Source organism: Salvelinus sp. IW2-2015, linkage group LG7 (assembly GCF_002910315.2).
Source record: "Salvelinus sp. IW2-2015 linkage group LG7, ASM291031v2, whole genome shotgun sequence".
NCBI classification, from domain to species: Eukaryota; Metazoa; Chordata; class Actinopteri; order Salmoniformes; family Salmonidae; genus Salvelinus; species Salvelinus sp. IW2-2015.
In genome coordinates this window covers 23,559,011-23,577,162 of record NC_036847.1, presented here as the reverse complement: position 1 = coordinate 23,577,162, position 18,152 = coordinate 23,559,011, and the positions used below count along the sequence as shown (strand labels likewise).

Sequence of the window (18,152 nt, the reverse complement as noted above, 5' to 3'; positions counted from 1 at the left end):
ATTAGTGTTCCTACGTACCTGAGGGGACAAACAAACATGCTTTAGGAGAAGAGAACATCGCCAGGGACATTAGGACTGGTGGGAGCGGAATATGGTTGGAGGACTTCAAAAGAAACTGACATTCAACATGTTCCAGTAATAGACAAAATCTAAGCTTTCCTTTTTATTGCAGGAGTGCAATCAATTAAAAGCTCTTCTGCGTGTGGCCTCTCACTCCAAACTGTGGTACTGCAAGGCAGAGTATGTCTCCTCYAGTATTCTCTCTTACTGGAAGAATAACTATAGAAACACACTCAATATATGAAGTACACTATTCAGTGTGTGGGTGGGGGGGGGGGTTGTAGGTGTGTTGTTGGTTAGGTGCGTGGGTGCGTGCGTGAGTGCGTGGATGCACGCATGCCTGTGTGTGTGCTTTTGCATGCGTCTGTCCCGTTGTCGGGGGAGACTCATCTGATTTGGTTGCCGGAGCAACCGGTCCTAGCTAGTGAGGCACGTTGTTTAATTAAGGTGAGGTGTATTCAGAGGAGAAGAGAACACACCTCTAGAAAACTCAGAGCGGCAGGCTTCACTCTCTCCCTTCTCTCTCTCTTTTATTTCTTTCTCCCAGTCCCAGTATGAGCGGGGAGGGGCACCGTGTCAGAGAGGGAGGGAGAAAGGAGAAGAGAGCTAAGAGCATTGAGAGAGAGAAATAAAGAGAAAGGGAATGTGTGAGAGAGCAGGTGTGTGACAGGCAGAGGCAGAGAGAGAGAGAGTCCTAACCATCTGCTTTTTAACTGGTCTCTTTTTAACTGGTCTCCGTTTATCCAGGAGCAACACTGCTCACAGCTGACACAGAGTGAGTAACTTACTTTGCTCTTATTTCTGTTTCATCATGTTTGTTCTGATAGAACCTACCGCTTTTACTTTATGACCCTCTGATTTCATTCTGTAGCATTATATATAGGTTGGATTTGTTATGCAATCTGAAATGTGTTGTTGTGGTATAGGAGAGGGGTGAAGCTTGGCAGCTTAGTGCTTCCTACAAACTGATATGCAGGAGTTTTACGTAGAGGCACGTAGCAGGCAGGCAGGCAGGCAGCAGGCAGCAGGCAGCAGGCAGGCAGGCAGGCAGCAGGCAGGTGCACAGAGCATATGTAATGTGTAGGGATGGTACCAGCATAGCAATACGTTTTCCAGGGCAATAATGAAAACATGAAAGAGACCTCTTTGGTCCTTTAAAAACCTGCTGTATGTAGAATATTGTGTGCTGTAGCTTGGAAAATAAATACATGTGACTCTGGATGAGAACATAATGATGTTTGTTTCCAACATTAGGGCTGTTTTCCTAATTAGGTGAAATCTGCTTTGTGTTTTGTTTCCTTGCCATGATACTAAGGAGTTTCATGATACTGGTAGTAAGGAGAGAGGAGAGGAGAGAGGAGTCTCCCCTACTGCTCTRATGTGATATCGTTGTTATTTATGTGCTCTGACAGTTTGTGTGTGGTGTGTGGTGCATGGTACAGTGTGTTTCCTCTCTCCTGATTCATGTCATTGGGGGAAAATTAGTCATCTATATTAGAACTATGCACACTTGCAATCACTCACTCAAGTTGCTAATCTCTTTCCGATCTTCTGACAGATCTTCTCTCTCATTGAATTCCACTAAAGACACACTGGTTTYAGCTTCATCTCCTCAAGAGACTAATGTCAATCAGGAGGGTCTCTCTTTCAGTAAGATGACGAGAGCTGCTATATCAACCACTCAGCTCAGTCAGTCAGTCAGTCAGACAGTCAGACACAGCAAATGTGATGATGACTTTACCATCATGTATATGTTTAAACACATACTGTAATCTATGATACAGCCTGCTCCGTATACCTTTTTAAAACTAAACTGGTTGACAGCGGCTGGAAATCTGGTTTATTCAGCCTCACCAACCAACTAACCCATAGCTCTACTAACCACTATATTAATTCGCAATTTAAAAACATCTTAATTTAATCTCCGAAACTGCAGTGGCTGATTAATAGTCCTTGTTAACATTATTTAATAGATCATTAGCATGGACACATACAGTGTCTAATTTAACATTGATTAGCTGTTAACAAGAGTGGAAATTTGATTTTGTATTTCTGGTAGAGAGAGGTAGAGAGAGGTAGAGAGAGGTAGAGAGAGGTAGAGGTAGAGGTAGAGGTAGAGACAGACAGACAGACAGACAGACAGACAGACAGACAGACAGACAGACAGACAGACAGACAGACAGACAGACAGACAGACAGACAGACAGACAGACAGTTATGATATGTCAGCTCTACGCACACCAGCGATTTTCAGATCTCCTATATGTTTGTTATAGAATGTGACTGATTAACATCTATAGCAGTGGTACTCAGGTACTATTTGAGAAGGTCCAGTCACACACATTTCCTTGGTGGCAAATTCTGGACTGTTCACACCCCTCTTGTTGGCAAAGAGAAAAAATACAGTTTTAAAGCTCATTTCCTGCAATTATTCACTTTTTGCCATGGCGTATGTGTGTTCATATGATCTAGGGGTCTTGGCCAAAAGTATGTGGACACCTGCTCGTCGAACATCTTATTCCAAAATCACAGGCTTTAATATGGATTTGGCCCTCTCTTTGCTGCTATAACAGCCTCCACTCTTCTGGGAAGGCTTTCCACTAGATGTTGGAACATTGCTGCATGGACTTGCTTCCATTCAGCCTCGAGCATTAGTGAGGTCGGGCACTGATGTTGGGCAATTACGCCTGGCTCGTAGTTGCCATTCCAATTCATCCCAAAGGYGTTTGATGGGATTGAGGTCAGGGCTCTGTGCAGGCCAGTAAAATTCTTCCTCACCGATCTCGACAAACCATTTCTGTGTGGACCTCGCTTTGTGCACGGGGGCATTGCATTGTCATGCTGAAACAGGAAAGGGCCTTCCCCAAACTGTTGCCACAAAGTTGGAAGCACAGAATCATCTAGAATGTAATTGTATGCTGTAGTATTAAGATTTCCCTTCACTGGAACTAAGGGGCCTAGCTTGAACCACGAAAAACAGCCCCAGACCATTATTCCTCCTCCACCAAACTTTACAGTTGACACTATGCATTGGGGCAGGTAGCGTTCCCTGGTATACGCCAAACCCAGATTRGTCTGTCGGACTGCCAGATGGTGAAGAGCGATTCATCACTCCAGAGAACGCATTTCCACTGCTCCAGAGTCCAATGGCGGCAAGCTTCACACCACTCCAGCCGATGCTTGRCATTGCTCATGGTGATCTTAGGCAAACAGTTATTGTGCTGATGTTGCTTCCATAGGCAATTTGGAACTTGGTTGTGTTGCAACCGAGGACAGATGATTGTTACGCGCTTCAGCATTCGACAGTCCTGTTCTGTGATTTTGTGTGGCCTACCACCTCGTGGCTGAGCCGTTGTTGCTCCTAGACGTTTCCACTTCACAATAACAGCATTTACAGTTCACTGGGACAGCTCTAGTAAGGCAGAAATTTTACAAACTGACTTGTTGGAAAAGTGGCATCCTATGTCGGTACCACRTTGAAAGTCACTGAGCTCTTCAGTAWGGCCATTCTAATGCCAATGTTTGTCTATGGAGATTGCATGTCTGTGTGCTCGATTTTATACAGTTCTGTTATACACCTGCCATGTTCTGTTATAATCTCCACCCGGCACAGCCAGAAGAGGACTGGCCACCCCTCATAGCCTGGTTCCTCTCTAGGTTTCTTCCTAGGTTCTGGTCTTTCTAGGGAGTTTTTCCTAGCCACCGTGCTTCTACAACTGCATTGCTTGCTGTTTGGGGTTTTAGGCTGGGGTTCTGTACAGCACTTTGTGACATAAGCTGATGTAAGAAGGGCTTTATAAATAAATGTGATTGATTGATTGTCAGCAACGGGTGTGGCTGAAATAGCAGAATCCACTAATTTGAAGGGGTGTCCACATGCTTTTGTGTATATATAGTGTATGCGTATTGATGGATGTCAGCCCTATGACTTGATGTACTAGCAATATCATTGTATTCACTATAACTGTGTCATTGTGTTCCATGGGGATTTTGTATGTTTAATATTGTGTTTTATGCACCTTTGCTGCAAAAACCAATTGCTCTCTGGGACAAATCAAGTTTAATCTTGAACTTCATCTGGAYACAGTGGGATTCACAATCAGGGAGAAATGGCAATACATTTCTTGTATTCACCAGAAATGTTGACTGTAACATATTCTCCAGTCTCAAGCTCGTCCAGTATTTGTATTGGTTTCTACAAGATATTGAATGTCACCCTTTAGCTCAACTCTCATATCCCCAGAAACCTTATTCAGCCTGAAATGTAATACAATATATTTTCCTCCGGTCACTGAGTCATCATATCTATTATCTAATAATACCCTACTGCCAGAACAATAGAGGAAGGAAGTCAGAGCAGAGACGAGGATGTAGAATGATATTGGATTACTCAGTCTCTTCATACTGCTCTTCAACCTCAGTTTACTGTTTACACCGTAGGCCATTGTGATGCTTCCCAGAATGGGCACCACGCTGCAGCCAGTGTTTCCTAAATAGCTGTGTATTGTGTTGTGTTGTGTTGCAGTTGTAAGGGATTCTAACCCTAGAACCCAGACACATTATTTATTCCCCTTCTCTCCCCTCATGGCCTCAGTGTGATATGAGGGACTTATTCTGATCTGTCTGATGTTCATGTTTCTCTCTGTGTGTTTCTGTGTTTGTAGGAAACAAAATGGGGGTGACCCCCGGATCTCTACCACACTAGAGCCACCGCTGTTCCAGCCCTCGCTGTCCCCACTCCCGTACACCGCTCCACCGTTTCTCAAGGTAGGAGGGGAGGGTGGGGTAGGAGAGGTTTGGGTTTGTGTGCTGTGGACACCCGTCATCAGCTTTCACCCCCCAGCATAACCTACACTCACTTACCCTATGTTCTCTGTGTCTGTACTCACCCTGTCTGTTCTGTCAGTTATGTCTGTCTGTACTCACCCTGTCTGTTATGTATGTACTCCCCATGTCTGTTCTGTCTGTCTGTACTCACCCTGTCTGTTATGTCTGTACTCACCATGTCTGTTCTGTCTGTCTGTACTCACCCTGTCTGTTATGTCTGCCTGTACTCACCCGGTCTGTTATGTCTGCCTGTACTCACCCTGTCTGTTCTGTCTGTACTCACCCTGTCTGTTATGTCTGCCTGTACTCACCCTGTCTGTTCTGTCTGTACTCGCAATGTCTGTTATGTCTGTCTGTACTCACCATGTGTAACGATTGTTCTCCTCCTCATCTGAGGAGGAGCATGGATCGGACCAAAACGCAGCTTGTGGTGAATACATGTTGATWTATTAAACAAGACGAACACGAAGCACACTTGAATAACTACAAAACAACAAAAYGACGTAGACAGACCTGAACATGAGAACTTATAGAACACAAAGAACGCACSAACAGGAACCGACTAAACAAACGAAACAGTCCCGTGTGGTAACAACACTGACACGGAAGACAATCACCCACAAACAAACGGTGTGAACAGCCTACCTTAATATGGTTCTCAATCAGAGGAAACGTCAAACACCTGCCCCTGATTGAGAACCATATAAGGCTAATTTCCAATGAACCTAAACATAGAAACTATAACATAGACTGGCCAACAGCTAACATCTGACAACTATAACAAGAGTAAACGAAAGGAAAAAATAAGCGTCAGGAACCGTGGACAGTACCCCGCCCCAGATGGGACTTCTGGCGCAAACTGAATCCTTATAGGAGGGTCTGGGTGGGCATCTGTCCAGGTGGCGGCTCTGGCTCTGACGTTGTCCCCACCCACCATAGTCAATCTCCCGCTTCCGTAGCCTCCTCCAATGCCCACCCTCCAAATTAACCCACCTGGATTAAGGGGACAGCACCGGACTAAGGACAGCACGGCTAGTGAGCACAGGCTAGGCAGCCGGACTGAGAGGCAGCACCAGGGACTGAGGGCAGCACCGGGACTGAGGGGCAGCACCGGACTGAGGGCAGCACCGGACTGAGGAGCAGCACCGGACTGAGGGGCAGCTCCGGACTTGAGGGGCGCCCGGACGTAGGGGCAGCTCCGGACTGTCTAACGGCTCTGGCTGGTCATGCTGGCGGTGGCTGGTATGGGGTCTGGGCTCGGCGGTTGCTGGCTCGGCTGTCATGGCTGGCTGACGGCTCTTGGCTGCTTATGGCTGGCTGACGGCTCTGGCTGCTCATGGTTGGCTGACGGTCTGCTGCTCATGGCTGGTCGGTTGGCTGCTCATGCTGGCTGACGGCTCTGGCTGGCTGCGGCTCTGGCGTGCTCGCTGTGGCTGACGGCTCTGGCTGCTCCTGTCTGGCGGAAGGCCTGGCTCTGGTGGCGGCTCTGGGCTCTGTCTGGGGGGCTTGGTGGCTCTGTCGGCGAAGGTTGCGCTCCTTCTGGCTGGAAGTCTGGGTCCTGTTCTGGCGGGAAGGCTCTGGCGCTGTCTGCGAGCTGGTCCTGTGGCGGATAGGCTTCTGGCGGCTCGGACTCTGGCGGATCTGGAAGGCTTCAGGACAGACGTGGCGGCTCTGAAGGCTCAGGACAGACGGGCGGCTTGTAGGCTCAGGACAGACGGCGGCTTTGAAGGCTGCAGTACAGACGGGCAGCGCAGGCGTCGCTTGGCAGATGGACAATTCAGACGGCGTTGGGCAGACGGAAAGTTTCAGGCGCCACTGGGCAGAGGCGACTCTGGCGCTGAGTGCATTGTAGGCCTGGTGCGTGGTGCCGGAACGAGGGTACCGGGCTAGGACACGCACCTTAAGGCTAGTGCGGGGAGCACACAGGACGCACAGGATCTGGAGACGCACAGGAGGCTTGGTGCGTGGTGCCGGAACGGTCGTACCGGGCTGGAGACACGCACCATAGGGCTAGTGCGTGGAGGAGGAACAGGCGTGAGATGCACAGGAAGCCTGGTGCGTGGTGTGGCACGGGTGGTACTGGGCTGGGGCGGGAGGTGGCGCCGGATATACGGACCGTGCAGGCGTACTGGCTCCCTTGAGCACCGAGCCTGCCAACTTTACCTGGTTGTATGCTCCCCGTAGCCCGACCAGTGCGGGGAGTGGAATAACGCGCACTGGGCTGTTTTGGCGAGCCGGGGACACCATGCGTAAGGCTGGTGCCATTTATGCCGGCCGAGGAGACGCACTGGAGACCAGATGCGTGGGGCCGCTTCTAGCACCTGGCTCAATGCCAATCTAGCCCTGCCAGTGCGGGGAGTTGGAAATAACCACACCGGGCTATGCACATTACAGGAGACACCGTGTGCTCTACGCATAACACGGTGTCTGCCCGTACTCTCGCTCTCCACGGTAAGATCGGGAAGTTGGCGCAGGTCTCCTACCTGACTTCGCACACTACCCTTCCCCCCCCCCAATACATTTTTGGCTTGACTTACAGGCTTCCTACCGCGTCGTGTGCTGCCTCCATTCGCGGTATCCCTCCTCACACTGCGCAGAGAATCCCAGCGGGCTCCGGCCTTCTCGCTGGGTCGATCGCACCTGTCGATCTCCCCACGTAGTGAGTCCAGATTTTGCTCCTGCTTCCGTGCTGCTCCTCATAGCGGCTCTCTCGCTTTAGCTGCCTCCAGCTTTCACGAGGGCGCGATATCCTCCAGGTTGTGCCATGGTCCTTTACCGTCCAGTATTTCCTCCCATGTCCAGAAATCCTGCGATCGCTGCTGCTGCTTTTTCCCACGCTGCTTGATCCTGGTTGGTGGGTGATTCTGTAACGATTGTTCTCCTCCTCATCTGACAATCACCCACAAACAACGGTGTGAACAGCCTACCTTAATATGGTTCTCATCAGAGGAAACGTCAAACACCGGCCCTGATTGAAGAACCATATAAGGCTAATTTCCAATGAACCTAAACTAGAAACAACAATAAGATAGACTGCCCACCCAGCTCACATCCTGACCAACTAAACAAAGCTAAACAAAGGAAAATAAGGTCAGGAACGTGACACCATGTCTGTTATGTCTGTCTGTACTCACCCTGTCTGTTCTCTCTGCCTGTACTCGCCTTGTCTGTTCTGTCTGTCTGTACTCACCCTGTCTGTTCTGTCTGTACTAACCCTGTCTGTTCTGTCTGTACTCGTACTGTCTGTTATGTCTGTCTGTACTCACCATGTCTGTTATGTCTGTCTGTACTCACCCTGTCTGTTCTGTCTGTCTGTACTCACCGTGTCTGTTCTGTCTGTACTCACCATATCTGTTCTGTTCTGTCTGTACTGACCCTGTGTAACCTGAGACCGTACTCACCCTGTCAGTTTTGTCTGTCTGTACTCACCATGTCTGTTCTGCCAGTTCTATCTGTCTGTACTCACCATATCTGTTCTGTTCTGTCTGTACTGACCCTGTGCAACATGAGACTGTGCTCACCCTGTCTGTTCTATTCTGTCTGTACTCACCCTGTGTAACATGAGACTGTACTCACCCTGTCTGTTCTGTTCTGTCTGTACTGACCCCGTGTAACATGAGATTGTGCTCACCCTGTGTCACTGAGACTGTACCCCTGGTCTCGTTCTGTTCTGTCTGTACTGACCCTGTGTAACATGAGACTGTGCTCACCCTGTCTGTTCTGTCTGTACTCACCCTGTGTAACATGAGACTGTGCYCACCCTGTCTGTTCTGTCTGTACTCACCCTGTGTAACATGAGACTGTACTCATACTGTTGGTCCTGTGTGTCTCTATTCTCTACCCTAAAGCCTGTCTGAATAATATTCATTCTGAAGGTGAAATGACCCTGTCCCAAAACCACAATGTGTCACCTACCTTACTAATGTACTACTATACTGCTTATGGCTTACAGTGACTTGGCAACCTAACTCTAAATTCATTCACAATTCAAATTTTGGCAATAGTACTTGTCAAAATACTTGTCATCAGCACCCATTTCCAAATGATCAATTTCAAATAATATATACATTTTGACAGGTCTTACATCTGAACTGAAAGGCTAACTAATCTGTCTCAGATATTTTGGGAGGTATTAGATTAAAACCTCTTAAGTGTAGGGCGCAGTATTTTCGTTTTTGGCTAAAAAACKTACCCATTTGAAACTGCCTATTTCTCAGCCCCCGAAACTAGAATGTGCATATAATTGTCAGATTAGGATAGAAAACACTCTAAAGTTTCCAAAACTGTCAAAATTTTGTCTGTGAGTTTAACAGAACTGATATTGCAGGCTAAAACCTGAGGAAAATCCAATCAGGAAGTGCCTCTGTTTTTGAAACCTCTCTGTTCTTATGCATCCCTATCACCCATTTAAAGGGATATCAAACATATTCCTTTTTCTATGGCTTCCCTAAGGTGTCAACAGCCTTTAGACATAGTTTCAGGCTTTTATTTTGAAAAATGAGCGAGAATGATCACATTGCGTAAGTGGATAGGTGGGGGCTCTCAGAGTGAGTTGTGCGCAACAGAGAAAGGCGGCCATTGTTACTCCCGGTCCTATTGAAAATCCAACACTCCCGGTTGATATATTATCGAATAGATATTTGAAAAACAACCTGAGGATTGATTATAAAAAACGTTTGACATGTTTCTGTGGACATTATGGATATTATCTGGAATTTTTGTCTGCGTTGTCGTGACCACTTTTTCCTGTGGATTTCTAAGCATAACGTGCCAAACGAACGGAGGTATTTGGATATAAAAATATCTTTATGGAACAAAAGGAACATTTGTTGTCTAACTGGGAGTCTGGTGAGTGAAAACATCCGAAGATCATCAAAGGTAAACGATTCATTTGATTGCTTTTCTGATTTTCGTGACCAAGTTACCTGATGCTAAGTGTACTTAATGTTTTGTCGAGGGATCGATAAACTTACACAAACGCTTGTATTGCTTTCGCTGTAAAGCATAATTTCAAAATCTGAGACGACAGGTGGATTAACAAAAGGCTAARCTGTGTTTTGCAATATTGCACTTGTGATTTCATGAATATGAATATTTTCTAGTAATATTATTTGACTGTGGCGCTATGCTATTCAGCGTTGCTGATGACAATTATCCCGAAACCGGGATGGGTGGTTCAGAAAGGTTAAAGGTATCTGAGCTTGGTGATTAAGAGGATACAATCTTGATGATGTCAGCGAGGTTTAAGAGGATTACCTACACTTAGAAAGGAAGGACTTACACTTGACTGGCTGAACAGAATGGAATAGTTAGAACGAGAAACAGATCAAGACAGAGTGTTCTGAGATTGGGTTATTTAACTTGAATCATTCACTTCCCTTGATAATCCAGCCAACACCCATGCATAGTTCTTTGAGTAGGCCTTCACCACATTAGACCTAAGTAGCAGACCAAGAGTAGAAGGATTGAATCTTGAGGAGGGGATGGATAGACAGTGTGAGAAGCAGGAAGTAGAGAGGGAGTCGTGGACGGTTTACCAGATCAAGAGTCAGCGAGCCTTGTGGTGAAATCAGGCCAATCCCTAATTAACCCCATCTGTGAAGGATTGGACCATTACAGTCATCTGTAGCGTTACAATAAGAAGAACGTGTGTTAAAGGGATACTTCAGGATTTTGGCAATGAGACCCTTTATCTACTTCCGCACAGTCAGATGAGCTTGTGGATACCGTTTTTATGTYTCAGTACGAAGGAGGCAGTTTCCCTAGCCAATGCGAACTAGCATGCTATCCTCATTGACAAAATCCCTGACATGTCTACCTTGGATCAGCCTCTCAGAATAGTACTCAAGACAAACAAGCAACCCAGAAAAGGATTAAAAACAGCCCATATTAACATCCTGTATGTATTCTGAGAAACAAGGCTCATGAAATTGACAACTTACTAACATCAGAGAACATTCATATTATGTCCATCTCTGAAGTATTCTTTTAAGGCATTGATAGTTGTTGGAATGAGGGGTACTGTGTGGGTACTGTGAGGGTCAGAGCCCTCTGCAAAGGGCAGTCATTCTTATGTGCACACACACACACACACACAGCGTCAAGGTCGGTCAGAGACTGCGTCACATGGCACATGACTCCTACCAACTTTAACTGAATAAAATAAATCCAACTTTTTTTCCAACCACAGAGATTAGATTAAATATGACCTGCTGCTTTTTCTTCTAAATGTCTCCACTCTGGAATTACTGTATATTAGCACATTGTTGCTCTGACTTCATGGAGGTACAGATTGTTTCACTTGACTTTGACGAAAGGTGATCAACACTGTGTAACATGCAGTTGTAGAGACTGACAGTTCTACTATAATTATTTTAAATGTCACTGACATGTCTACCTTGGATCAGCCTCTCAGAATAGTACTAAAAACAAAACAAGCAACCCAGAAAATGATTAAAAACAGCCCATATTTACATTCTGAGAAACAAGGCTCATGAAATTGACAACTTACTAACATCAGAATACATTAATATTCTGTTCATCTCTGAAACACACTTAGATCATTCCTTTGATGATGCAGTAGTATCTCTACATGGTTATAGCATTTACAGGAAAGATAGAAATGCAAATGTAGGAGATGTTGCTATATATGCCCAGAGTCATATTCCTGTTAGGCTGCAGAGGATCTCATGTCAGATGATGTAGAAGTAATATGGCTACAGGTTCATCTATTCTCGTAGGAAGTTGCTATAGACCAGCAAGTGCTAAAAGTCAGTATTTGGACTATATGTGTGAAATGCTCGAAAATGTATGTAATATCAACAGATAGGTATATTTTCTGGATGACCTAAATATTAACTGCTTGTCATCAAGCTGTCCACTCAAAAAGAAGATTCAAGCTGATTCCAGCAATCTGGTTCAGGTTATCAGTCAACCTACCAGGATATTTACAAAAAGAATAGGAACTAAATCATCCACGTGTATTGACCACATCTTTACTAATGCGGCTGGTCTAAAGCATTATCCACACCCATCGGATGTAGTGATTATAATGTAATAGCCATATCTAGAAAAAAGTTCCAAAGACTGGACTTAAAATTGTGTATAAGTGACCATACAAGAGGTTTTGCAATTATTCCTATGTCAAAGATGTGAAAAAGATTTGTTGATGGGATGTGTGTAATGAGGAACAACCTGACGCTGCACTTGAAGCATTTATGAAGGCATGCGCCCATCAAGAAACAGACTGTTAGAACGGCCAAATCCCCATGGTTAGATCTATGAAGGATGTCAGCCCTATGACTTGATGTACTAGTCCAAAAACTCTATGGCTAAAGTGGGATGAGGCAAAGGGAATAGCAAATAATTCTCACAACACAGCAGATTGGACAAACATACAGTAAATTGTACAAAACTAAACAAAAAGAAGAAGAAACTATACTATGGTACAAAGATATATGATATAAAGAATGATAGTAAAAAGCTCTGGAGTAACTTAAAGGAAATTCTGGGCAAAAAAGCTAGCTCAGCTCCATCCTTCATATAGGCAGATGGTTTGTTCATAACRAAACCCTTTGATGTTGCCAACCACTTTAATAACTATTTTGTTGACAAGATTAGCGAACTTAGGCATGATGCACCAACAACAGCTGTGCCTATTCATGCATAACGGAACAAATAATGAAAGACAAGCACTGTAGTTTTGAGTTCCGCAAAGTTGGTGTGGAAGAGGTGATTTTCTTCTATCTATTAATAAGGACAAGCCACCTGGTGCCGACAACCTGGATGGTAAATTGCTGAAGTTGGTAGCGGAATACATTGCTACTCCTGTTTGCCACATCTTCAATTTAAGCTTACAAGACGGTGTGTGCCCTCAGGCCTGAAGGGAGGCAAAGGTCGTTCCGCTTTCAGCAAAGCTCTCTTTAGTGGTTCAAACAGCTAACCAATCAGCCTATTACCGGTGCTTAGCAAACTTTCGGGAAGAAATGTGTTTGACCAAATACAATGTTATTTTACAGAAAACGAATTAACAACAGACTTTCAGCGTACTTATAAGGAAGGGCACTCAACATGCTCGGCAATGACACTGATGATTGGCTGAAAGAAACTGATAATCAGAAGATTGTGGGAGATTGATCATAACCTATTGCTGAAAAATCTTCGGTGTCATGGACTTACATCCTACCCATCTAGGAGAACCAGAGGATTTTCTTTAATGGAAGCATTCGGTTGAGTGCATGTACTGCAGGGCAGCCGACTTGGGCCATCATTGTTTTTACTAATGACCTTCCACTGACCTTGAATAAAGCCTGTCTGTCTGTGTACGCTGATGACTCAACTGTACAGTACATATTCCAGCTACGACAATAAAATAAATAAGTGACACTCTTAACATAGAGCTCCAGTCAGTTTTTGAACGGGTAAACAGCAATAGGCAGGTGCTAAATATCTCAAAAACTAAACCTCATCCAGATATATTACTGAATAATGTGACGATTGAGCAAGTTGAGGAGACTAAACTACTCTGTGTAACCCTAGATAGCAAGCTATCATGGTCAAAACATATAGACTCAATGGTTGCTAAAATGGGAAGAGGTCTGTCCATGATAAGGCGTTGCTCTACTTTCTTGACATCTAATCCACYAGACAGGTCGTGTAGGACCTAGCTTTGTCACACCTGGACTACTGCCCAGTTGTGTGGTCACGTGCGGCAAAGAAGGACATAGGAAAATTGTAGTTGGTACAGAGCAGAGTAGCACGTATTGCACTTAGATGTACACGAAGGGCAAATGTCAGTGGTATGCATGTCAATCTCAAAGCTGGCTCAAAGTTGAGGAGAGATTGACTGCATCACTATTGGCCTTTGTGTGACTTGTTGATGGGTTAAAGGTACTGAACTGTCTGTTCAACTCTCTGTCACCCCAGGTAACTCAAGCTAGCAATAAAACCAGATTAAGAAAAATTATAAAAGAACACTTTAGAGCATGACGGTTATTTGCATATAATTTGTATTGTATTATGTATTGTATTATGTATTGTATTATGTATCGTATTATGTAGTGTATTATGTGTAGTATTATGTAGTTTATTATGTATTGTATTATGTATTTTATTATGTAGTGTAATGCATTATGTAGTGTATTATGTAGTGTATTATCTATTGTATTGTATTATGTAGTGTATTATGTATTGCATTATGTAGTGTATTATGTTGTGTATTATGTCTGGTATTATGTCGTTTATTATGTATTGTATTATGCAGTGTATTATGTGTGGTATTATGTAGTTTATTATGTATTTTATTATATAGTGTATTGTATTATGTAGTGTATTATCTATTGTATTATGTAGTGTATTATCTATTGTATTATGTAGTGTATTATGTAGTGTATTATGTAGTGTATTATGTGTGGTATTATGTAGTTTATTATGTATTGTATTGTGTATTTTATTATGTATTGTGTTATGTATTTTATTATGTATTGTATTATGTATTGTATTATGTAGTGTATTATGTCTGGTACTATGTAGTTTATTATGTATTGTATTATGTATTTTATTATGTTTTTTGTTATGTAGTGTATGATGTAGTGTATTATGTATGGTATTATGTAGTCTATTATGTATTGTAATATGTATTGTATTATGTATTGTATTATGTAGTTTATTATGTGTGGTATTATGTATTTTATTATGTAGTGTATTGTATTATGTAGTGTATTATCTATTGTAGTATGTAGTGTATTATGTATTTTATTATGTATTGTAGTATGTATTATGTATTGTATTATGTAGTTTATTATGTAGTGTATTATGTATTTTATTATGTAGTTTATTATGTATTGTATTATGTATTGTAGGATGTAGTTTATTATGTATTGTATTATGTATTGTATTATGTATTTTATTATGTAGTGTATTATGTGTGGTATTATGTGTGGTATTATGTAGTTTATTATGTGTGGTATTATGTATTTTATTATGTATTGTATGATGTAGCGTATTATCTATTGTATCATGTAGTGTATTATGTATTGTATTGTATTATGTAGTGTATTATGTATTTTATTATGTAGTGTATTATGTCTGGTATTATGTAGTTTATTATGTATTTTATTATGTGTGGTATTATGTAGTTTATTATGTATTGAATAGTGTATTTTGTTATGTATTTTGTTATGTATTGTATTATGTGTTGTATTATGTAGTGTATTATGTAATGTATTATGTAGTGTCCAGGACTCTGGACCCAGCTGATGTACTGTATGCACAGATAGAGATACTTCTCTCCAAAGTTTTAACGAGTAGCTCAGAAAGACAGACGGTGGGTGAGTGGAGTTGAGTAGCAGCTGACAAACAGGTCTGGTAGAGAGAGGAGTTATTGCTCCTTATCCTAATGATAGGCCTATTGGTCTTTTCTAAGGAGAGGTCCCAGCTCTGACACCTGCACTAGGCCTGCATACAGGGCATTATAACTGAGGCTGAGCCAGGCAGATCCCACACTGCTGTTTACTCCTCCCCCACTGGGCACAAACTGATTGAAGCACAGTGGATAGCACATTATTCTGTCAAATATAAATCAGCTAAATATCTAACATTATATTACCATTTGAACTTTGCTGTGCTTTTAAATGGTTGAAAGCACAGTGATAGGCATTTGGGTGACAATTAAATAAAAAAATCAGACATTGTTTTTCAATTGGAATTTTATTGTGCTTTCAGATGGTTGAAAACATAGTGATAACACACTGAATATTCAGCTAACTTTTGGCTGTCTTTTTGAGTGGCTGAATATAGGTTGTAATCTCATTGATCAACGTCTCAACCAAATATTACCCAATTATCCACATTGAAGTGATGTGGTGTTCCCTGTGGGCCACCTCTCAGACCGGCTGGCTGGCTGGCTTTGCTCTGCTTCCTGTGTTACACTATTGGGTGTTTTCCAGTACAGCATCAGTGTGTCACCAGTCATTATGTTAATATCAGCTCTAGTATTATTTTTGGGGAACTGGGCTGATACCGAGGACTTGTAAAGAGCAGTATCAACAACCTCTGCATCATCAAGACAGTTTTTTTGTGAGATGTTAATGGTGGGAGGTGTTAACCCATGTACCCGGTTAGCCATTTATGTAAATGACAGCTGAAAAGTACCAGTGTCCAGGGCCTTGGTCCAGTCAGAGCAGGTCCACTGAGGCCATGGCCCAGAGAGATACTGGAGCCAGGCCGTGGAGGTGGAAACACAAAAGTGAGCCATTTTGGGTAAAACATTGGGGTAAGTCCTTAGTGGAAATATGCCATATGTGGGATGAGATCTTATAGTGTTATTTCTCTATTCTATTCCCTTTCTCTTTGATCCAGCTTTGTTATAATGAGCAGCCCAAAAAAGTGAAAGGAATTTCATTGAAAYTATGGCAGTTGATGTACGCCTACAATTGTATTACAATAAAGTTATTCGTAGCTATATGAGCCCAAAACATTGTCTCTCTAAAGTGAAGCAGCGCCCACAACTACCCTAGCTCCAGTGTGGGTAGGCGGGTGCTGCAGGGACTTGTCTGAGCTGTAGAGAACATCACGGCCTGAGGAGTAGGACCATGCTCCACCTCTGGCCATCTGCCAGACACAGAGAGAGAGAGGAGGAGTGTTGTACACACAGTGCTCTTTCGGGAATGCATTACCTCCCTTTCTACTTCCTAGATAGTGACAGAGAGACAAAGATAGCGTAAACAGACACCATTTTTAACTGAGAATCGCTGAACAACCTACGACACACACCTACGGACATACTCATTATACAAACATGCAGTTGAGGATTCCTTGAGTCTGTCACCACCTCTGCCTCCTCTGTGACTCTTGGTCATGGCTGTAGTCGTTTGGGGAGTCACTGTGCTGTGGGTGAGGAACTCTGCAGTACCACAGTGGAATACAGGCATGTCTCTGGGGCTGGACAAAGACGCACCAGGCAATGTGTTCTTCTAATCCTGGACACTTGAACTTAACAGTTGAACTCACAAACCAGGGACTCTGAATCATTTTTCAGCTGCAGSATTTTTCCTTGGAAAATAGTCTACTTTGAAAATGTCTAAAAGTCAGATTCATCTCAATGCTCCACTGGTGACAGTGGGACCATGGAGGAGACCCAGCGAAGTAAGTACTTGGGTAGATTAGTCACACCTCTGACAGAGATCTCTTCTTTTGATTGTATGAAGTATTAGGACTAGAGGAAGCATAAAGGGCTTATTCTCACCGAAGAGAGTTATCGAGTTGAAATGTCAATTTACATAATATGTACATACACTTTTCAAATCACATTAGTGACGGGAATGTCACGAGCTGAGAGAGGTTTCGGTTGACGTTCTTGCTTCGCAGCTCAAAAGTATCTTAAATGTCACAGTAGCCACTAGACAGGAGGCTAAGCATCACAAACTATATTAGGCCTACACTATTAATTATTGGAACAGAACCATATTATACTGTTGAATAATGCAACAATTCACAAGCATGTGTGGACAATTAAAGWAATTTTTTCTAGTCTGTAGGCTACACTCAATACATTTTAGCTTCAAGACAAAAGCACAGAGTTACTGGTAACTAAAGCTAACAAAATGTCTTCATCAAGTAACATTAGCATATCAAAAATGAATGATTTAACCCTCTCATATTATTATAAAAGTACAGTAGGCCTACATTACAACATTACAACAAACTAGGCTTCAAGAAGACGAGGACCGTTGTTTGTAGATTTAATTCAAAGAGCTCATTCACTGAACTTTCTTTAGATGAGAAGCTTGGATTATTGCCGGTTCAAATCCAGGTCAGTATTATGGAATACTACCATGTTGATTGTTTCTTGTTCATTTAGTGGTAAAGGCAATATGCTGTAAATGTATTTGTGCCTTTAAGAAAAATCCTATAATGTATACATATTCCAGTTGTGTTTCTGACAGTTGACTGTTCTGTATGTAGACAATGAGGATGTCATGTGTCTCTGAATAGTTCAGCTGGCCATACTGTTTTGACAGTGTCATCGTTTTCAACAGTGTGTTTTCCAGGTCAGTGATGTTTATCTTTAGGGTTAGTACTAGTTTGTACTGTTGCAGACTTTTGTTTGCATATGGCGGAGGACTGATACTCACTCTGGACACTCAGATCATATAGTACTGTACACAAACTGGTTGGTCATGTCAGCCTTGAGTGAGTGTGCCTTTTGGATTCTGACATCTTTTGAGACCGGAATTCTCATACTTTTGTGTTATCCAGACTGCCGT

General features: G+C 43.1%; 1 protein-coding gene across 9 annotated transcripts in view; it reads left to right on the top strand.

The window, feature by feature from the left end:
- Window positions 1-18,152, top strand: part of LOC111966629 (rap1 GTPase-activating protein 1-like) — a 112,672-nt gene that overhangs the window by 64,350 nt on the left and 30,170 nt on the right. For 7 of the 9 annotated variants that reach the window (XM_023991456.3, XM_023991452.3, XM_023991453.3 and 4 more), the window contains exon 3: window positions 4,725-4,827. Coding sequence is in view for 7 of the 9 variants with exons in the window: in XM_023991452.3 (XP_023847220.1) it covers window positions 4,725-4,827 (103 nt within the window). In the remaining 2 variants the exon portion in view is untranslated. Of the gene's footprint in view, window positions 1-608; window positions 836-4,724; window positions 4,828-16,479; window positions 17,032-18,152 lie in introns of those variants that run through there. The other 2 variants (XM_023991455.3, XM_023991454.3) reach the window with 2 other exon arrangements.